At 44.7% G+C, this 22,766-nt stretch overlaps 1 protein-coding gene across 1 annotated transcript; it reads left to right on the top strand.

The window, feature by feature from the left end:
* The first annotated feature begins 218 nt into the window (after positions 1 to 218).
* Positions 219 to 14,313, top strand: RTCA (RNA 3'-terminal phosphate cyclase). Its single transcript, XM_053391621.1, has 11 exons — positions 219 to 394; positions 2,926 to 3,026; positions 4,713 to 4,856; positions 6,440 to 6,563; positions 8,176 to 8,234; positions 8,430 to 8,571; positions 10,207 to 10,331; positions 10,438 to 10,496; positions 10,763 to 10,857; positions 11,852 to 11,956; positions 13,773 to 14,313. The coding sequence occupies exons 1-11, from the start codon at positions 347 to 349 to the stop codon at positions 13,869 to 13,871; spliced, it is 1,101 nt and encodes a 366-aa protein (XP_053247596.1). The 5' UTR covers positions 219 to 346; the 3' UTR covers positions 13,872 to 14,313.
* The last annotated feature ends 8,453 nt before the right edge of the window (positions 14,314 to 22,766 follow it).

Here is a 22,766-nt window from a genome sequence, read left to right as displayed (position 1 = left end):
CGCCCTGCGGTGTGAAACTCGAACCCACGACCCTGAGATCAAAAAAGAAAATAAATCTCCTGCGCTCTGGGAAGGATCTTACGCATTTTCGGTTTCAATAGAGACGCGCTTCGTAAGCGGCACCGCAGATCCGCAGGTCCGCGGAAAGGGCGGCTGCGCTGGTTTCCCTGTGCGCCTGCTCCGCGCTCCTCCAACCCGAGCCCGGCGGAGGCGGCGCTTCAGCCTAGTCTGCGACTTCCCTTCCTCGCTGGCGGCGGCCTGGAGCAAAGGGCGGGTGTGCCGGCGTCTCCTTCTTGCCCAGGTCCACAGGCTCCAGGGCTCGGATCCTCGACGGCGGCTTCCGATCATGGGCGATCCACAGCCGGTGGAGATCGACGGCGGCATCATGGAAGGGGTGAGCTGGGGAGTCGGAGAGGATTACGCGCGGGGCCGGGGTTCATAGCCTCAATGCACCTGAATGAATGGGGTTTTTTTTTTGAGGGGGTGGGGGACCGGACCGGCCTCCAGGTAGATCGGAGTTGCATTCTTGGATATTGTGGGGGGAGCGTCTCCCCTTCGATCCCCTGCCGCGGAGCCGCATAACTCCTTTCTTTCCCCAACGGGAATGCCAAACTGCTTGTGTTTACCTTTCTGCTTACCCCACCCAGGTTACTTATAGTAGGCTGCAGCCCTGCTCGGTGGGGCTTGCTTCTGAATAGAACTGTAGAGTTGGAAGGGGTCCCTAGAGTCATCTAGTCCACCCTCTGCAATGCAGGAATCTCAGCGAAAGCAGCCATGACAGATGGCCATCCAATCTCTGCTAAAAATACATCCAGGAAAGGAGAGCCCACCACATGGGTAGGCAAACTAAGGCCCGGGGGCCGGATCTGGCCCAAACGCCTTCTAAATCCAGCCTGCAGACGGTCCAGGAATCAGTGTGTTTTTACATGAGTAGAATGTGTCCTTTTATTTATGCATCTCTGGGTTATTTGTGGGGCCTGCCTGGTGTTTTTTACATGAATAGAATGTGTGCTTTTATTTAAAATGCATCTCTGGGTTATTTGTGTAGCATAGGAATTCGTTCATTCGCCCCCCAAAAAATATAGTTCAGCCCCCCCACAAGGTCTGAGGGACAGTGGACTGGCCCCCTGCTGAAAAAGCTTGCTGGACCCTGGCCCACCACCTCCCGTTCCACTGTAGAACAGCTTTTTCCTCTCAAGAGAGTTTTTCCTGATGTTTAGTCTCCTTTCTTGTAACTTGAAGTCGCTGGTTGGAGTCCTGCTCTCCAGATCAGGAGAATACTGCCAAATTTTGCCCTTGCTCAGGGTGCCGTATTACCAAAGTCCGCCCCTGGTTAGTAGCCCGCCTTGCAGGTGTGCTGGTGCAAGTTGCGTTTATGATAAAATCAGAAAGCACTTTAAAAGCAAGCTGTAGTCAAAGGAATATAGGCGGCTGCCTTATAAGAAGCCAGACCATTGGCCATGTAGCTCTGAAGTGTTGGGACAGACTGGCAGTAGCGCTTCAGGGTTTCAGGCATGGATCTGTCCTAGAGACCCCAGGAATTGAGCATGCGGTTGTTTGCATACAAAGCAGGTCCTCTGGCACTGACTTACGCAGCAATGAAACTGCTAGCACACTTGCAAAGCGAGACAGTATGGTTTCAAATTGGATGGGGGACCACATGTTGAGATTCCTGCCTTGCAGGGGGTTGGACTAGATGACCCTGGGGGGCCCTTCTGACTCTATAGTTCTGTGATTCTACGGCCTTTCCCCGAAGACCTCTGCCTACCCACCTGGGTACCCAGTGGGACTTGTGTACAAATGCATACAAATAGACTGGGTAACTGCAATAGCAGGACAGTACTTAATTTCTGGAAAGAGGAGCAGTCTGCCTGGAAACAGTGATGAGGCTGTACCTGCATGACAGTCGCTTCTATCTTTTTTTTCTTCAAGTTTTTTTATTGATTTTCCAAAATTTATAAACAAACAAACAAACATAGATCCTAACTGTACTTAATCCAATCTTAAGTCACATTGTTAAGTGACTTTCTCGAATCCCCCTGCCTGAGTTTCAGTGTATATCATTGTAACAGTTTTCCAAAACAAATTTCTCATAAAATTAACTTAATCACTTAACATCTTTCTTTCTTTTCATTTTAACTTTAAACATATTATTCTATAACATCACATATTTAAGTCCTAAGCCTATCTGGTATTTGCAAGTATTTCTATTTAAATTATCTTAGCATATTTAACTAAACAGCCTTTGAATTTCATCCATTCCCCCTGGTACTCCTCCTCCTTCTGGTCGCGGACTCTTCTAGTCAGGTCGGCTAGCTCTGAAAAATCCATCATCTTCATCTGCCATTACTCCACTGTTGGTACTTCTTGTGTTTTCCAATTCTTGGCTAACAAAATTCTAGCTGCAGTTGTGGCATACAAAAACAATCTAACATCTTCCTTGGGCAATTCCAAACCTGTTATTCCAAGAAGAAAGGCCTCTGGTTTCTTAATAAATGTATATTTCAACATTTTTTTCAATTCATTATAAATCTTCTCCCAGAAGTCTTTCACCTTGAGGCAGGTCCACCACATATGATAAAAGGTACCCTCTTTTTCTTTACATTTCCGGCATAAATTATCATTATTATGATATATCTTTGCTAATTTTACAGGGGTTAAGTACCATCTATACATCATTTTCATAATGTTTTCCTTTAACACCGTGCATGCAGTGAACCTGACCCCTTTCTTCCACAACCTTTCCCAGTCTTCAAACATTATATTATGACCCACTCCTCTTGCCCAATCTATCATCACGGATTTAACTTGTTCATACTTTGTATGCCACACTCCAACAATAGATTATACATTTTAGACAAATTTTTAACTAAAGACAGTCACTTCTATCTGTAGCAAGTATTTGATCCTCTCTTTTCCTTTCAGGGTGGCCAGATCCTGCGCGTCACCACAGCTCTGAGCTGCCTCTGTGGTACGCCCTTACATGTGAAAAATATCCGAGCCGGCAGGAGTCAACCCGGCCTTAGGTAAGTCCAGGAGAACAGTTGTGAAAGCGGTTTGCTTTAGGAGAGGCGTTGAGGAACCTCGTTGCCCCCAACATGGCAGGCCAGCTTTGATAGGACAACCCACCTGTCAATCACCTGACCCCATGATGCTCTGCATCTGGACATTATCGCTTCAGACTGCAGGGTGGGAATGTCAGTGTGACTGAATGCACATCCATTTTGCATAGCAAACCGAGTTGAGGTGGACAGTCATCAAGGACCACCCTGCTGAGAGCCTGAGGGTCCTGCTCCTGCCTCTATCTACCTGACCCAGGCTGGGGCCTGATAGGCTTCATAAGGACTGGTGTTGCTGCCCAGCAGAGAGTACTGCTTTTTCTGTTAACTTGATTTTAAATAGTTTTTTTATGTCCTTTTCAATCATTTAAAAAAGTGATTTAACTGTTTATAACGTACATCCTCTGCTGTTTTAAAATGTGTTTGGGGAGAGGGTTGTTGGGTTGTGGTTGTTTTTGTTTGATTGTGTGCTTCGTGGTTTTGTGTAGTGATTTTATCCTGTGAACTGCCCTGAGGCCTATGGGTATAGGACGGTATATAAATTCAAATAATAATAGATAACACTTGGGGAGATAACCCGTGACTCTTCAGCTATTTATTTTATTTATTGCTAGACTACAACTCCCATCCTCCCTGACCTTTAGCTGCACTGATGGTTGATTGGAATTCACAGTTTGGAAGCCCACAGAGTCCCCAGACCTGTTCTAGGGCAAGATTCTCCCTGACACGCTCGTTTTCTATGTGTAGGAATCTTTTGTTGTTCTTAAGTAAAGGTAAAGGAACCCCTTTACCTTTTGTTGTTCTTAAGTAAAGGTAAAGGGACCCCTGACCATTAGGTCCAGTCGTGACCGACTCTGGGGTTGCGGCGCTCATCTCGCTTTTTTGGCCAAGGGAGCCGGCGTACAGCTTCCGGGTCATGTGGCCAGCATGACTAAACCGCTTCTGGCGAACCAGAGCAGTACACGGAAACGCCGTTTACCTTCCCACCGGAGCAGTACCTATTTATCTACTTGCAGTTTGACGTGCTTTTGAACTGCTAGGTGGGCAGGAGCAGGGACTGAGCAATGGGAGCTCACCCTGTCGCGGGGATTTGAACCGCCGACCTTCTGATCAGCACGTCCTAGGCTCTGTGGTTTAACCCACAGCGCCACCCGCGTTGTTCTTGCTGGGTAGCATTCAGTCATATGAGCCTCTGCTTGCAGCCGGAGATCCCTTAGCCCCCCCGTACAGACTTAGCATCTCTTCTGTGTGCTAGCAGTGATTGAGGCCTCATGTGCACTGTGAATTTAAAGCATTATCGTGCTACTTTGGACAGTCAGGGCTTCTCCCAAAGAATTGTGGGAGCTGTTAGGAGACCCCCTCACAGAGCTACGATTTCCAGGGTACTTTAGCAACCAATCCCTCTTCCCAGGGAATTCTGCAGCTGTGATAGCGCTGGTTTCCTCTTTCCCTGGAAGGTGATTGCTGCTATGACCACTAATTTTCTTGGCCAGGGACAATGGCTGCTCACCCTGAGCTTGCAGGCAAGTTACTGCTTGCACCTCTGGTGTACTGAGAAGTTTGCACCGGACATGCAAAAATTGAGTATTCCTTGCTACGTGAGTGCATACGCAGGCTTTGCTTCTGTTCTAACTTAGTCCTCTTGACTTGAAGGCCTCAGCACCTGTCAGGATTGAAAATGGTTCGCGACCTTTGCAACGGGCAGATGGAAGGTGGAGAAATTGGATCGACCGAAGTCACTTTCGTGCCAGGGAAGATTCAGGGTGGAACCCACGTCGCGGATACCAAAACAGCGGGGTATATCTCTGCGACTTCTTTGGGTGCTGATGTAGCAATTGTCATTCCGCGTTCAAGAGAAATTGTGCATAACAGAATGAAAGAAAATGGATCCAGTATTGACAAAACACCTTACCGGCTTAAAATGCCAGTGGGTCGTGTTTTTTCTTGCTGCCTTTCAGGTCGAATTTGCCTTTCCTTGTATGCACAAGTTGCTGTGTATAGACGTTACCTGCTGCGGGTCCACACCCTCAGGTGGTGATGTCTTTGCTGGACATACCGTATTTTTCACTCTATAAGATGCACTTTCTCCCTCCTAAAAAGTAAGGGGAAATGTGTGTGCGTCTTATGGAGCAAATGCAGGCGGGAGGCTCTGCTCAGCGCTCCCTTTAAAGAGCTGTGTGGAGCGTGTGTGCGGCTCTTGGGGGCTATTCCCCGAGGAGGGAAAAGAGCTCTTTAAAGGAGACGCGGCTCTTGGGGGAGCCTTCCTCCCGCTGCCCGGGAGAGGCTGCACGCGGCTATCCCATAAGCCAGAAGAGCAAGAGGCTATCCCAGAAGCCAGATCCCTCTTGCTGTTCTGGCTTCTGGGATTCAGAATATATTTTTTCTTGTTTTCCTCCTGCAAAAACTAGGTGCGTCTTATGGTCTGGTGCGTCTTATAGAGCGAAAAATACGGTAGTTGTCCAATTGGTTTCTCTGCCTCCTGGAAATCCAGAAGGAAAATGAAATGTACTCAGATGTACCATACCTGGGGCTCTCTGCCACATGCACCTTGGTTTTTATACTTTGCCAATTTGCTTCCTTGCACAATCCTGCGTGCCAGACTGGATTGCTTAGCTAAAGAGATTCAAACGAATCTGCAAACCAGCTTCCTGCTGTATAAGGCAGGCATGTTCAAAGTGTGGCCTGGGGGCCCAATCCGGCCTGCCGATTGGTTTATTCCGGCCCCTGTGGCAGTTAATTTCCTGGGATAAAATCCTAACAGAAGGTCAAAAACTTCAATCCTAAAATAAAGGTTGACAACTTTGGTCAGCCCTCACGCATGCTCACTTCATCAAATCTGGCCCTCTTTGAAAAAAGTTTGGACACCCCTGGTATAAGGGGAATGTGATTTGCTACTTGACTCACTAGCGTGAGTAAAGGAAGGATAATAATAATAATAATAATAATAATAATAATAATAATAATAATAATAATAATATATTTGTACCCCGCCCATCTGGCTGGGTTTCCCTAGCCACTCTGGGCGGCTTCCAACAAAGATTAAAAATACATTAAAATGTCACACAATAAAAACTTCCCTGAACAGGGCTGCCTTCAGATGTCTTCTAAATGTCAGGTAGTTGTTTATCTCTTTGACATCTGATGGGAGGATGTTCCACAGGGCGGGTGCCACTACTGAGAAGGCCCTCTGCCTGGTTCCCTGTAGCTTTGCTTCTCGCAATGAGGGAACTGCCAGACGGCCCTCCTCTCCTATATCCTCTCCTACTATCCACAACATTCCCACAGATAGAAAATTGCATCTGGGAGTTTGGGAATCTCCATTGGCTCCCGTCCCTCCATAATAAAGAACACATTCTGTCTATGTCTCATTCCTGTTGCAGGAGTGTCTGCCTGCTGATGCAAGTTGCAATGCCCTGTGTGCTCTTTGCAGCCTCTCCATCGGAGCTTCGTTTGAAAGGTGGCACCAATGCAGAGATGGCTCCCCAGATCGACTATACGGTGATGGTAAGTTGACCTTTCCATCTTTGCAGCCCAAGTCAGTCCTTTGCTTCATTAGACTTTGGCAACAACGTTACACAAGAAAGCTACATCCGAAATAGATTGCCACAAAACGGTTAAGTGGACCTATATTCCAGAAAGTGGAGATAAAGCCACAAAATTTACTAGTCCTCAGTTTTCCACATCCACCTGCTTTGGCGTTGTGGCATGTTGTTGGCAGGAAGGAGGAAAGAATAAATTTGTTTTTGGTAGCTTCCCTGTCAAGCGTACATGAATGGTCTGATGCTGCAGCTACGATGGTATGGCCTGAGTAGTCCTTTGACAGGCAGATGTCAGATAGTCACATATAAAGGCAGATTATTTCCTTTATATTGGCAGATTTTATTTCCTTTATAATAAATTGCTTCTTTGTCTGATTGCTTGGAATAACTATGTGAATACTTGTCTACTAGCCTGTTCACTTCTTGATACCATTCATTCAGGTGCTATAACTTCTTATTTGCTGAAATAGATGGGATTGTATAAGTAGCACAGTACGCCTGACTTCAGAATTGTGGTTCCTTCAGAATTTTCATTGCAGTTCATTTCCTTGAAAGGCATGCTTCAGAATAATGCAACTTCAAACCATGGATTATTTAACTGGAGTTTGTTTTAAACCAAGATATACGTAATGACAAACCAGGATTTGTGGAAACTAAAAGTCAGCACTGCCCATCGACTCAGTTCAGACATAATGTCAAACCATGATTTTTCATTGTGATTTCTTTGTCATGTGCAAGTCTTTTTCTAGTGTGCAGCAAGCCATAGCTTGCTTTGCCTGTTTGCAGGAAACTGATTTGCAAAAACTTTATTTTGCCTGCAAGCCAACATCAAACTATGGTTTCAGATAGTAGTTTGCAAATAAACAATGATTTGTGCAAATCAACGTTTTCTGTATTCAGACAAATTAGAAGCGGCTGCTTTTAATCTACCTCCCCATTACTGCTGCCATGTGCAAATGAAGGGGAAGAGGGATTGTGAGAGCCCAAGACTTGTTTTTCCCCTGTTTTTTATTCTGTGAACTGCCCTGAGATCTCATGATAATAATTTGTTATAAATCATAATAAGTAATAAAACATTAATAAGATTGAATTAAGCCACTACCTTACTAGCAATTTTGTTTGTTTGACTTGTTGCTTGTTACCCAAAGGTTTCCAAGTAAACTTTTAAAAACATAAATACATCATGCCATTAAAAGAATTCGTGCAAATTAACTAGTCGTCATTTCTAGCTAGCTATCTTTCTATTGCTATATATGCAGACCTTCTTTTTCAGCCAGAACTTGCCGGAACTCAGTTCCGGCACCTCTCACTTGGGCGCCATTGCCATTCTAAGAGAACAAGGGACGTGTTCATGGTGAGTTTCAGCCCTTCTTTTTCCAGAAAAATACACTGTATCTGTGTATTATATATGCACAAAACAACCACCCATAGCAATGACTGAAGTGTGTGCTTTGGCAGCACATGAGTCAAAAACAACATCATTCTTTTGACACTCTGACAGGGTGATAGGAAGGAATATTTTGCTCACTAAAATATGTATGTATCTGTGTTTTTCATCAAATGTATTTACTCTCCAGGTCTTCAAACCAATGGTTGAGAAGTTCAATTTGACCCTGGACTGCGATATAAAAAGGAGGTAGGTCTCAGGCTCTTCTTTTTGCGACTGTGAGGAGGAGATTGGAAGCTTTTAAATAACTGCAGTTTGACATTGTGTTTGAACCTTGAACTGTGCTTAAATAAGCCAGCCATAAACTCTAGTTTTGATTTGACTTGTTTCTTCGTTGCCATGACAGGAACATTACCTGGCCCATAAACTGCTGTTTCTTGACAGGGGCTACTACCCCAAGGGGGGTGGCGAAGTGATCATACGGATGTCGCCTGTTAAACAGTTGAGCCCAATCGACTTAACCGACCGCGGCACCGTGACCAAGATACACGGAAGAGCCTTCGTAGCTGGAGCTCTGCCAGTCAAAGTGAGCCTGTCCACATATTCTTAGGACGTGTCATTTTAGGGGGCAAAACTCAATTTTTTGCAAATTTCTTTCAGTGAGGGGGCCACAAAGTTTTTGGGTGTGAGGCGTTCAAATCTGCTCTTTATTTTATTTTTTGTGTGTGATTGGACAACTCTCAGCTTGGTAAGTCCAGCTCATTAACTGCTTTTGTAAAACCAAGGTATTTTACTGTTACCTTCTGGAAATGTCAGTTAATGCTAAATAGATTACAGTGGTACCTCGGGTTACATACGCTTCAGGTTATAGACTCCGCTAACCCAGAAATAGTACCTCAGGTTAAGAACTTTGCTTCAGGATGAGAACAGAAATCGCACGGCGGCAGCAGGAGGCCCCATTAGCTAAAGTGGTGCTTCAGGTTAAGAACAGTTTCAGGTTAAGACCGGACCTCCGGAATGAATTAAGTACGTAACCAGAGGTACCACTGTATATATCAATCTTATGTTTTATTACTAACTGAAAGTACAGTGGTACCTTGGAAGTCACACGGAATCCGTTCCGGAAGCCCGTTCGACTTCCAAAACATTCAGAAACCAAGGCGCGGTTTCCAATTGGCTGCAAGGAGCTCCTGCAGCCAATCAGAAGCTGCGTCGGACGTTCGGGTTCCAAAGAACGTTCACAAACCAGAATGCTCACTTCCGGGTTTGCTGAGTCCGGGAGCCAAAATGTTCGACTCCAAGGCGTTTGGAATCCAAGGTTGCGACTGCACTTGGCAATCGTTTTTAATGATTTCTGTGCAATTCGACACACATTTTACTTGCCAAGCAGAACCAAATTGTATTAATTTAACCGAAACATCTTGTCAAAATATTGCAACTTTGTAGCACCCCTTATTTTGGGGATCTGTCAGTCGTAAAATTCAACGCACCCTCATGGGGGAAATGTATGTGTTCTGCTGCACATGGTGAATTAAAAAAATGTGCAGCTACTTTCTTTCCAGCATGTCAGTGAATCTGTAACGCATATGTATGCAGGTGCCCACACATATTTTGTTATAGAACCATAAGGAGAAGGACCATAGTTTTTTATGGGGGGTGTCTCAGGAGCTATCACTGGCACCTTTGATTCAACGAAGGAATGGGGAGCATGTGATAAGCAAGACCCCTGCCAGAGACCCGGGGGGAGCTGATGTTGGTGAATCAGCCTGACCTGGGATAATGTATCTTCCAGGGTCTCGTTTTTGTGACATCGGAATAGCACCTCTTTCTAAATATGCAGAGGAACCTAATCCAGGTATAGCCAGCCAATGGGGTGCCCTGCAGACATTATAGGACTCTAACTCCCATCAGCCCCAATGGTTGGGGATGATAGGAGTCTCAAAAACAATTTTTGGGAAGGCACTACATTGGCTACCCCTGACCTACACTGTATAGATGTTGTCTAATAGGCAAGTGTTTACCAAGCAGTAACATGCTTTGCGTATAAGAGACACTTTAGCAAGCCAGGTGTTTGTGCGTCAACCTGCCGAGGAGTAAGGAGAATTTTATCGCCCGTTTTGTATGATAGAAGCCTTTTTCTACGTCGGAACTTCAGCCTGTGGTGGAAAGCTCTTCTGTCGAGGTTTCAGTTGTTTTGACTTGTTTGACCTTGTCACGTTAGTTAGCAAAAGACATGGCGTCGGCGGCAGTGAGGTGCATCAGAAAGGAAATCCGAGACCTTGACGTCAACATTGAGGCCGTTCGAGAACCGGATAATGAGGCCTTTGGAACCGGAAGTGGAATAATGTGAGTGGGCTATCCAAAAATTCACTTATCTGCACTTTAAAGCTTTCCAAAGGCTGTTTTCTATGCATAACTGTTCCAACATCTCACCCTGCCCCCTTCTGTTTAGAATTGTTGCAGAGACTTCCACAGGTTGCTTGCTGGCTGGATCATCGCTTGGTAAAAGAGGTGAGGATTTGGGCAAACAGGATTTTTAATTTTTTTTTTTTAAAAAAGCTTCCAATGAAAACTAATTTGGCTCTCTGACATGTTTTGTGGTGGTGTCTTATTTTATATTATCCATGTTCTGGGGAATTATGATTCAATAATTACAGTCACTAAAGGGCCACATTCTTGACCTTTTTTTTTTGCGCCTAGATCACACACGCACAAAACACTTGCCACGCATGCAGCACAGGTGTGTTAGGTTCTACCTGTGCTTCTTCTTCACGCAGGTAAAAATGCTGACAAAGTTGGAATCGAAGCCGCTGAGATGTTGCTTGGAAATCTTCGACATGGGGGAGCAGTGGACGATTATCTGCAAGACCAAGTAATAATAATATAATAATAATTTTATTATTTATACCGCGCCCATCTGGCTGAGTTTCCCCAGCCACTCTGGGCAGCTCCCAGTCGAGTGTTAAAAACAATACAGCATTAAATATTAAAAACTTCCCTGAACAGGGCTGCCTTCAGATGTCTTTTAAAGATAGGATAGCTGCTTATTTCCTTCACATCTGAAGGGAGGGTGTTCCACAGGGTGGGCGCCACTACTGAGAAGGCCCTCTTGCCCTCATAGTGTGGTATGACCAATGGCTAGGGCAGAGGGGAGTTGTGGTTCAGTAACATCTGCTAAGACCACAGGTTCCCTCTCTTTGGCACAGAGGTTCCCTCATATAAGCAAACAAGAGTTTGACAAGGTCAGGTGGAGGCACCTCCCAAAATGAGAAGGGCAGAATATCAGGCTTGTCGGTGGTCTTGAAAGGGCTGCGCTCTGGCACCTACCTGGGAGTAAGTCCCCTTGTGACACGGGTGGCACTGTGGTCCAAACCACCGAGCCTCTTGGGCTTGCTGATCAGAAGGTTGGCGGTTCGACTCCCCGCTACAGGGTGAGCTCCCTTTGCTCTGTCCCAGCTCCTGCCAACCTAGCAGTTTGAAAGCATGCCAGTGCAAGTAGATAAATAGGTAGCACTGCGGTGGGAAGGTAAATGGCGTTTCTGTGCACTTTGGTTTCTGTCACGGTGTCCCGTTGTGCCAGAAGCAGTTTAGTCATGCTGGCCACATGACCCAGAAAGCTGTTTGTGGACAAACACCAGCTCCCTCAGCCTGAAAGCAAGATGAGCGCTGTAACCCCATAGTCGCCTTTGACTGGACTTAGCCGTCCAGGGGTCCTTTACCTTTGCTGACTTCTGCAAAGACATGAATAGGATTTTATTGTGAGTTATGTGGGCAAGGAGTGTTACTTCAACTGGCTTTCTTTAGCTGCCATGGGAGTTGCATCACTAATAATGATGTGGGTTTTTTTCTTCCTCTCTCTTCTCAAGCTAATCATTTTCATGGCTTTAGCAAATGGCCTCTCCAGAGTGAAAACTGGACCAATTACTCTCCATACAAAAACTGCTATACATTTTGCAGAACAGCTGACAAAGGTGAGTGATACATAGTTTTCTTTTTTTTTTAATGTCGGTTGATGAGTACACACTTCACAGACTTGCTTTCTCTAGTTACCGTAGTTTTCGCTCCATAACATGCATTTTTTTCCTCCTAGAAAGTAAGGGGAAATGTCTGTGCGTATTACGGAGCAAATGCTTCCCTCCTCCGTGGCTCGCTTTGAAAGAGCAAAATGGGAGAAGAGCCGCTGAGTGGGGAGGAGAGAGGGACAGAGAGCCTGCTTCTTTAAAGGAGCAAAGCGGGAGAGGAGAGGAGCCGCTTACACGAGTGTAAGCGGCTCCTGTCCGGTTGGCTCCTTTAAAGCAAGCAGGCTCTCTGTCCCTCCTCCCCACTCAGCTCGCTAAATAGCAGCAAAGTTTTTCAGCTCGCTAAGCCGGGGGGATGAGCCGGGGAGGAAGGAGAGAAGCAGAGCCTGCTTGCTTTAAAGGAGCAAAGCGGGAGAGGAGAGGAGCCTTCTCCCCTTATACCCCTCTTCTGCATTATTAGCAGCATCTTTCTTCACACACCCCATGTGTGTTCCTTCTCCCCTTAAACCCCTCTCCTGCATTATTAGCAGCATCCTTCTCCACACACCCCACGCGTGCTCCTTCTCCCCTTAAACCCCTCTCCTGCATTATTAGCAGCATCCTTCTCCACACACCCCACGCGTGCTCCTTCTCCCCTTAAACCCCTCTCCTGCATTATTAGCAGCATCCTTCTCCACACACCCCACGCGTGCTCCTTCTCCCCTTAAACCCCTCTCCTGCATTATTAGCAGCATCCTTCTCCACACACCCCACGCGTGCTCCTTCTCCCCTTAAACCCCTCTCCTGCATTATTAGCAGCATCCTTCTCCACACACCCCACGCGTGCTCCTTCTCCCCTTAAACCCCTCTCCTGCATTATTAGCAGCATCCTTCTCCACACACCCCACGCGTGCTCCTTCTCCCCTTAAACCCCTCTCCTGCATTATTAGCAGCATCCTTCTCCACACACCCCACGCGTGCTCCTTCTCCCCTTAAACCCCTCTTCTGCATTATTAGCAGCATCCTTCTCCACACACCCCACGCGTGCTCCTTGTCCCTTGAGTGCTTTTCCTTCCCTCCCCACTTAAAATGTGGTTACAAAGCACAGATCCACATGGATCCTCAGGATTTTTGCACTGGGTCACCCCAAATTCACCATCAGATCACATAGCATGTCCATGGCTACAATTTGCACCAAAAAAATCACGCACCCACTGTTGCCTGGGGCCGCAGTGGTGCAAAAACGTGGTTACAAACATGGATCCACGTGGATCCTCAGGATTTTTGCATTGGGCTACCCCAAACTCACCGTCAGATTACATGTCTGTGGCCATAGCATGAGCCACAAAAATCATACATCCACTGTTTCGTTTAGAATATTTTTTTTCTTGTTTTCCTCCTCTAAAAACTACGTGCGTGTTATGGTCGGGTGCGTGTTATAGAGCGAAAAATACGGTAGATATTTTCAGTAGTTTATGCTGCTGTTATGGAATAGTCTCCCTCAGGTGGGGGTCTAACAAAGCCTCCTCAGGTCTGTTCATATGACAAGTTTACTCACGCTTTTAACACCTCAAGTATTAAACTGAACGTTGTTTACTATCAGTTTTGTATTATTATTGTTGTTGTTGTTGTTGTTATTATTATTATAGTATTTTATTTCCAGAGCCTGATTTTAATAAGCAAGCTCTTGCACGTCATGCAAACAATATACAGGTGGCTACACATGTGCATTTTAAAGAATATGTTAATAAACCCACTTTATGACACTTAAAATTATTTTCATTTGCAGGCTAAATTTACTGTGGCAAAATCAGAAGAGGACGCTTCGCCCAAAGATGCCTACATTATCGAGTGCCAAGGAGTTGGACTGCTAAACACCAATTTGTAGCTGCTGCTGTTTGTTGGAATGGTTTAATTATTATTATTTTGGCTTTGTTTTTGTTTTGCCTTTAAAAATATTGCTGACATCCTCAAGGGAGAAAAGTGTGATTAGTGTTAGGTTTGAATTAATTCTAATAAAGGACATCCATTTTGGGCTCTCTAGATAATAAAAAGCCTATATTGCTGCTGTTAAACACAGCAGATGATCAGTATAGATCACAGCAGAGTGGGGGAAGCGATAGCCTCGGCTTTTAAAAACGGACTTCTGTGATTCGGTCATTCTTGTCCCCTGTTGGGAGCTGATCATATGGAATCCTTCACGTGCGTTGCAACAAAAATGTCGACAAAAAGTCATTTTCAGCAGTTTCTGTTCACATCTCTTTTTTTATTTCTGTAACCCTTTCTTGCACACGACTACAGATAAAAATAAAGCAGTCTCAACAGATGAAGATATTTGCTACTTATTACCAGTAAAAGGGCAGAGGTTTGCAAATAATATGGGGGGGGCATTTTCTGACGGTGGCACCTGTATGACCTGGTTTGCATCAAGTGTGCAGGTTCTGGAAAGGGAGAATGTAGCTGTGTCCCTTCTCCCTGTCAATTTACTGCTGCAAGCTTTGACTTAGTGCAGTCGCTCCCAAACTTGAAAACTGCCGAGGGTCTCGGTATACGCGCTTAATGATATTTCTGCCTGTTGTAGCAATTTCAGTGCGCTGTGCTAGACGCCGTATGCTTTAGAATTGTGTTTTCGTTGCTCCTTTTCTTTCTTACGTTGCATTTCTTGTAGCCCAGTTTGAGTTCCGCAGAATTCAAGCTGTAACACAGCACAGTGCGAGAAAGAGAAGAAGCGATAAGAACGCCATTAAAAATCAGTGCAAATATTTAAGGCAGACATGCCACAAACCCTTCACACTTGGCACTCTCCCAGTCCTCTGCAATTTCTGGCTATTTAAAAATATATATATATATATATAAAAGTATTGAATATAAATCTCCTCAGCGTTGTCTGTACTTTGCCCCATGTGCAGAGTTGGAATTCAGAAGTGGGCAGAGGTGGGCATAGTGATAGTTGTTTTAATTTGATCAGTTACGTGTTGTTAGTACAACATCAGGGTCATGCCGAGGGGTATGTGTGTGTGTGTCCAAGTGTCCCTATTTTCCAGGGACAGTCCTGGATTTACAGAAGCCGTCTCAGTTTCTGATTTGATCCCAGAATGTCTTGCTTTCCATTAGGATGTCCCTATTCTCATTGGAGAAATGTTGGAGGGTATGGTAAGATGTCTCTGTTTTCATCAGAGGGTATGCAGTCATGTAACCCCCGAGCCAAGGAGATAAGTAACCAGTGCCTTTTTTTCCTGGGGGTACGCAGTACCAACACCTTCCCCCCCCCAGAAGCATTGTAAATAACTATACAACCTTTAGAAGACATCTGAAGGCTGCCCTGTGTAGTTTTATTATGTTTTTATATACAGTGGTACCTCGGGTTACATACGCTTCAGGTTACATATGCCTCAGGTTAGAGACTCCGCTAACCCTGAAATAGTACCTCGGGTTAAGAACTTTGCTTCAGGATGAGAACAGAAATTGCACGACGGCGCAGCGGGAGGCCCCATTAGCTAAAGTGGTGCTTCAGGTTAAGAACGGACCTCCAGAACAAATTAAGTACTTAACCCGAGGTACCACTGTATGTTGGAAGCAGCCTAGGGTGGCTGAGGCAACCCAGTCAGGCGGGGTATAAAGAATAAAATTATTACTATTTTTATTTTATGGAATAGGACACCCCTATTTTCATCAGAGAAATGTTCGAGGGTATGTTGTGTTTATATGCCTGTTGTCTTTGTCTATGGAGTTTTCTTGGCAGGGATTCTTGGCAGTGGCTTGCTGGTTCCTCCTCCAGGTAGTGATGTATGGAAGTGAGAGCTGGACCATAAAGAAGGCTGATCGCCGAAGAATTGATGCTTTTGAATTATGGTGCTGGAGGAGACTCTTGAGAGTCCCATGGACTGCAAGAAGATCAAACCTATCCATTCTTAAGAAAATCAGCCCCGAGTGCTCACTGGAAGGACAGATCGTGAAGCTGAGGCTCCAATACTTTGGCCACCTCATGAGAAGAGAAGACTCCCTGGAGAAGACACTGATGCTGGGAAAGATGGAGGGCACAAGGAGAAGGGGGCGACAGAGGATGAGATGGTTGGATGGTGTTCTTGAAGCTACCAGCATGAGTTTGACCAAACTGCGGGAGGCAGTGGAAGACAGGAGTGCCTGGCGTGCTCTGGTCCATGGGGTCACGAAGAGTTGGACACGACTAAACGACTAAACAACAACATGTTGTGTTTTGTGTGTGTGTGTGTGTTGTTGATACTTTCACCCCTCCCATTGCAAAAATCACCTGATCTGATGTTTTGAGAAAGGAGGGGGCGGAAACTGCTCTTCTACTTGACTGCCTGACTCTGTGTGGAGAGAGTCTTATCTATGTACAGTGGTGCCCCGCAAGACGAATGCCTCGCAAGACAAAAAACGCGCAAGACGAAAGGGTTTTTCGGTTTTTGCGTCGCTTCGCAAGATGATTTTCCCTATGGGCTTGCTTCGCAAGACGAAAACGTCTTGCGAGTTCGTTCGCTTTTTTCCTAAAGCCGCTTGAAGAGGCGCAGTTGCGACGGACCGTGCTTCGCAAGACGAAAAACATCGCAAGACGAAAAGACTCGCAGAACAAATTAATTTCGTCTTGGGGGCACCACTGTAGTGACTAGATGGCTGACTGGGAGGTGTAACACTCATGCAAGCCAGTAGTTTGTTAGTTTGTAGTAGCTATTAGAAATAAAAGGAGTTATGCTTCACAGCTAGCTTCCGCGTTATTTATACTCTGCATGAGTTTGTTGCTCACAATGCACAGTTGCGAGTCCAGGATTGGAAGGTCTCTGAAAGTGCTCCTGTCGCCTAGCCCAGTCGGGGCAGAACCCGGTGCTGAGCCCAGTCGCTGACATCGGTTGAAAGGCTTACTGACGTGTGTGTGTGTGAGAGAGAGATAATCTACCCTGTTAGCAGCAATAGGAAGACCAACTGGGGCAAGGGAGGACGACTTCTGTAGCAGGGCTTACATGACCAGGAGCCAAAATGTCACAATTCCAGGCAAATCTGCTTCCAGGAACTCTCCTGGTTTGTGCAGGTGTTAGCTGATTTTCACCTTGCGTTCCCGTCAGACAGATACCTTGTCTGTAATCCCTTTCCAAATGTGTCCCAATGTAGTGACAGAAGCTGGGGTGGGTTGATTTTCTCCTTACCGTAATCAGAAGGAACAGCTGTTCAGCTGTATTTGTAATGTTTGGAGTTGCCTGAAGGGGGCAGCAGATAACTTATTAGTAGTATCCTTTTAAAAAAAATACAATCACAAGACTTTTCCCTTGAGTTTCTTCTGTTTTCCTCCCCTCCAAAAAAGGCCCTAATTTATCCATCGTCTATTTGAGAAGCTTGAAAAAGTAACACGCATAATGTGGGTATCTGCTTTCAAAGAAAGTAGCACTAATTCAATGACCAGAGAGTCAATGCAGGAGCCCTGAATTAAAAGTTTCACATCTCTTGCTTCTGCAACAGTATGTGGCCTTGAGTGAGTCTCTTCCAGCATCTACTCAGACCTGCATTACCAGTGCATTGTGAGGGTTGCAGAAATCATCCTTTGCAGAGTGGAAGTATTATGAACGACAGAAGGTGTTGAATTGTGCTCCTGGGATAAAAGTGTCTTTGGTTTTATAGTTAGGCACTTGGGTTCATGTCTGCCATGCTAACCAATCTGCCACATAGTGATATGAGTGATTTACAGTGGTACCTTGGGTTATATACGCTTCGGGTTACATACGCTTCAGGTTACAGACTCCGCTAACCCAGAAATAGTGCTTCAGGTTAAGAGCTTTGCTTCAGGATGAGAACAGAAACCGGGCTCCGGCGGCACAGCAGCAGAAGGAGGCCTCATTAGCTAAAGTGGTGCTTCAGGTGAAGAACAGTTTCAGGTTAAGTATGGACCTCTGGAATGAATTAAGTACTTAACCCGAGGTACCACTGTATTTACTTTGTGGGATTTGATATCAAATAGGCGTAAGTTTTCCATTTCATTTTTTTGCAAGAAAGCAACTCCTGATCCCATTTTGTCCTTCTAAAGACCTATAAAGACTGGTTGCCAAGGTAGCTTAAGCTAAGGTTTGGTTTGGGAATTCTTCTATTTTATTATTATTACCTTTATATTCCACCTATTTCTTCCAAGTAACTCAAGGTAGTGTAGGTTCATCCTCACAACAATCGTGTGAGCTAGGTTAGGCTGAGAGGCCGTGACTGGCCCAAGCTCACCCAGAGAGCTTCATGGCTGAGTGAAGATTCGAACCCTGCTCTCCCAGCTCCTAGTCTAACATTCTAACCCAGGGGTCAGCAAACTTTTTCTGCCGGGGGCCAGTCCACTGTCCCTCAGACCTTGTGGGAGGGCCGGACTATATTTTGGGGGGGAAATTGAACAAATTCCTATGGCCCCACAAATAACCCAGAGACGCATTTTAAATAAAAGCATACATTCTATTCATGTAAAAACACCAGGCAGGTTCCACAAATAACCCAGAGATGCATTTTAAATAAAAGGACACATTCTACTCATGTAAAAACATGCTGATTCCTGGTCCGTCCGCGGGCCGGATTGAGAAGGCGATTGGGCCTGATCCGGCCCCTGGGCCTTAGTTTGCCTACCCATGCTGTAACATTATGCCACAATGGCTCTAGGGCAAGTGGGGTTCTAGGGTATGTGGATCACAGATGCCCCCTCCTAATAATATTCCTGCTACCAGCTTGGGACAGGACGCTTGCCCTCAGTCTTAGAAGCTCACAGGTTGTTGTTGGACCACTAAACAACAACAACAACAACAACAACAACAACAACAACCCTTTTGAAAATTTACAAACCTCTATACAACAGCACACCTAGGGCATTCTCTTGAGTATATGGAAACTGTTCCTTGTGGGGAGGGGTGGGGCTGTGTGTCATTTTCTGTTTAGCCAGCTGGTTTCACTGAAAAGGGATTGTGCCAATAATTGAGTAGGAAGGCCAGCGCTGAGCTTAAAAATATATAGATATTTTGTACACTTCAAAGGGATAATCACATGATCCACACCAGATCTCCAGCTTGAAGTGAACCAGGACTCTTCTACATCTCCACAAATTACAGCTGAGCAGCAAGCACACTTTTTTTAAAAAAAAATCCAGGTTGGGAGGGCGGTTAAGGCAGGGATGGGAGGAAAGAGAAATAAAAGAAGAGTGAAGCTGAGCTACTACCTCAGCAGTGCTAACCTACTGACAAGATATCAGGGTAGCCAATGTGGTTCTCTCTCAGTATTATTATTATTATTATTAATTTCATTTCTAAGGTAAAGTAAAGGTACCCCTGCCCGTACGGGCCAGTCGTGACCGACTCTAGGGTTGCGTGCTCATCTTGCTCAAGAGGCCGGGAGCCGGCGCCGTCCGAAGACACTTCCGGGTCACGTGGCCAGCGTGACGAAGCTGCACTGGCGAGCCAGCACCAGTGCCGCACATGGAAATGCCGTTTACCTTCCTGCTATAAAGCGGTACCTATTTATCTACTTGCACTTAAGGGTGCTTTCGAACTGCTAGGTGGGCAGGAGCTGGGACCGAAAGACGGGAGCTCACCCCGCCGCGGGGATTCGAACTGCCGACCTTACGATCAGCAAGTCCTAGGCACTGAGGTTTTACCCACAGCGCCACCTGCGTCCCATAATTTCATTTCTAGTCCGCTTTATATTTTTAAGAAAAATCTCAAAGCGGTTTACAGCATATTAAACATCAATAAAACAATCCAGAACCAAACATTTCTGAAGAAAATAAAATATAAAGAATATAGTAAAAGCAACATAATTAACAGGAAGATAAAATATTATCTTAAAGATTTCAAAATAAAACATTACAAAGCAGGTCAAATACAGAATACATATTTAACACAAACAAAGTTAACAAAAAAAATAAATCCTAAACATTTCAAAAGAAAAGAGTGCTAAGTGAAGTCAAATATAAAATGAACATTTAAAACAGCATAGTTAACAAGAGAATATCATTGGACTACAACTCCCATCATCCTAATCATTGGCCCTGCTGGCTGAGGTGGATGGGAGCTGGAGTCCTAGATCCATCCCTGGTCTAGCAAACAATCTGGCAGTCTTTGAGTTGGTTTCCATCAACTGCTAGACTAACATCCCAGGAATGTTTGGGAAGGAAGGGGACATATTTCAGCAAACTGAGTTAGATTACAGGGCATTCTTGCCAGACGTACAATTCCGTGATTGATTTTGCAAAATGTGCAATGTTGCTCCTTTCTCCACCCCATAAATCTTGCCGCTATAGCTGTTCAAGTTGTGTGGTTGCAGCCGCTTAAATACTTGCAGGAATAAAATGGTCTTTCATAAGCGAAACGAAGCAAAAACCCCAACATAAACATGACGGAGGAAAGAGGAGGTTAGCTTCACAAATCATGTAGCCCACAATCAAGCAAAGTTACGCAATTTTAAATCCAATGGATTTGAGCCGGAGAGTTAAACAAATGCATCAATATCTCCCATGGAGCTGGCTTATTTGTTTCTGCCTCGGTCATGTCTTCATTTTACATTTTTGAGGTATTTTTGAGCCTTGCAGATTTTGTTATAACTTCTGTAAAGCTGGTGTAGGGAATTAAACATTTTTTAAAGTAAGTATTGGTATAAGTATAACTCCCCCTTAAACCTGAGAGGGAGATATGAATGTTTTGCCATTCCTGTTTCAATGTCCTCCTACATTCTGTCGATCTGTTTTTATCCTTTTTATTATAACTGACAAATCTCTCTTTCCTCCTCATTTTGTTAGTGATGGTCTTTCGCTATAAGCGGTTAAAAACGGTTTGTTCCTTTGCCCTAGCAAGTTTAACTTCGTCAAAGTCCATGCTGTGTGTATTTGTACCCCAGTTTAGAAAATTAATTGGTCATTAAAATATTAAGTGCAATACATTTTGATATTGGTAAGTAACTTGTTTTTAAAAAAACAACCCACACGTTTTGAAAGTTCCTGTATTAACTTAAGAGGCACAGTTAATCATAGCTAATCCCAGTGCAACTATATTGTCAGTAAACAATTAGGGTAAAGAAGATTAAACGAGCTGTAGAGAATATATTAACCTTCTGCTCAGCGCAAGGCATGAGACATCTCTGTTCTGCTCTATAAATGTATATTACGCTTGCCTAGGTAGTTCATGCCAATCTGGATTTCATGCTGCTGGCACTGCGGGAGTTCAGCGGAAGTGGAGAGTTTACTCCGTAATATTGCTCGGGTAGCGAGGGTGGATCATAAATAAGTTACTGCTTCGAATAATTTGCCATGGTTGGTCTGAAATTCTGTCCAGGTGGTCATTATCCAATATGCTGCCACCGGGAGGAAAGTGACAATTTTAAGTGAAGATGACAATCCGAATAATAATAATAATAATAATAATAATAATAATAATTTATTATTTATACCCTGCCCATCTGGTTGGGTTTCCCCAGCCACTCTGGGTGGCTCCCAACTGAATATTAAAAACACAATACAGCATTAAACATTAAAAACTTCCCTAAACAGGGCTGCCTTCAGATGCCTTCTAAAAGTCAGATACTTGATTATTTCCTTGACATCTGATGGGAGGGCATTCCACAGGGTGGGCGCCACTACCAAGAAGGCCCTCTGCCTGGTTCCGTGTAGCTTTGCTTCTCGCAATGAGGGAACTGTCAGAAGGCCCTCGGCGCTGGACCTCAGTGTCCGGGCTGAAAGATGGGGGTGGAGACGCTCCTTCAGGTATACTGGGCCGAGGCTGTTTAGGGCTTTAAAGGTCAGCACCAACACCAACAATTTATGCTTTTCAAGGCCTTCAGATGTGTGTGAGCTGTGACTGCTCCCTGAGGCGGCTTGATAAATTTTAGCTGTCTTATTGTTGTTTTCTTTGTACAATGTGTTGGCGGGTTGTTTTTTAAAAAAGAATTTTAGAAACCACTCCGTGATTCTTTTGTAACGAAGATCACTCTAAAATTTTCACTAAAAACAAAATTTTAAAACCTGGTGATTTGACAAGGAGGGCTGAAGATGACTGTGCTTTCTGAAAGATCATCTCAAGAGGAAGAATGGCAGTGATATTTTGCTTTTCAGAATGTACAGCAAAATGCACACACACACACACAGGTAGAATCTACACACATATTTAAAAAAAGCTGTGAAATGCTGCTTTTTTTAAAAAAAAAGTTTTGAAAAATACATTGAATTTTGCATAACTCACTGTCGCCATCTAGTTTCACATTTGTATATTACACATTACAACACCTTTAAAACGTTTTTATTTGCAGCTGTATAGCTGAGTCCATACACACGACTTTTTTCCAGCCAGAACTTGCTAGAACTCAGTTTCTAGGATGACCTGTGTGTGCTTAGAAGTGGTGGCGTAAGCAATCCTACCATAGCTGTCAACCGTCCCTTATTTGGCGGGAAAGTCCCTTATCACCAGAAATAGTGCTTAAGATTAAGAACTTTGCTTCAGGATAAGAACAGAAATTGGGCTCCGGCGGCGCAGCAGCAGCAGGAGGCCCCATTAGCTAAAGTGGTGCTTCAGGTTAAGAACAGTTTCAGGTTAAGTACGGACCTCTGGAACGAATTAAGTACTTAACCCGAGGTACTACTGTATTATGTAAAATGCTTTGTGAGGTCTGCCTGAAAAAAAAACCCCAGCATACCAACAACTTAAATAAATAAGCAGCCAAAATTAGGCACTTTTCGAGTCCTTTTGAATTTAGTGGGTTGGGAGGAGCGAAGCACCACTTAAGTCTCTTAAGAGTGCTTAACTCTGGCTGGAGAGTCCCATTTTCA

This window comes from Podarcis raffonei, chromosome 6 (genome assembly GCF_027172205.1).
Source record: "Podarcis raffonei isolate rPodRaf1 chromosome 6, rPodRaf1.pri, whole genome shotgun sequence".
Classification (NCBI taxonomy): Eukaryota; Metazoa; Chordata; class Lepidosauria; order Squamata; family Lacertidae; genus Podarcis; species Podarcis raffonei.
Note: the sequence above shows the minus strand (reverse complement) of the source record. Positions and strands in the feature narration are given on the sequence as shown.

What these genes read in the sequence shown, in the direction of transcription:
- RTCA (XM_053391621.1), top strand. Translation starts at nt 347, where the DNA reads ATGGGCGATCCACAGCCGGTGGAGATCGACGGCGGCATCATGGAAGGG. An exon ending in CTGGAGCTCTGCCAGTCAAA is followed by an intron (nt 8,572 to 10,206) that starts GTGAGCCTGTCC and finishes TTGTCACGTTAG; the next exon opens with TTAGCAAAAGACATGGCGTC. An exon ending in ACGATTATCTGCAAGACCAA is followed by an intron (nt 10,858 to 11,851) that starts GTAATAATAATA and finishes TCTCTTCTCAAG; the next exon opens with CTAATCATTTTCATGGCTTT.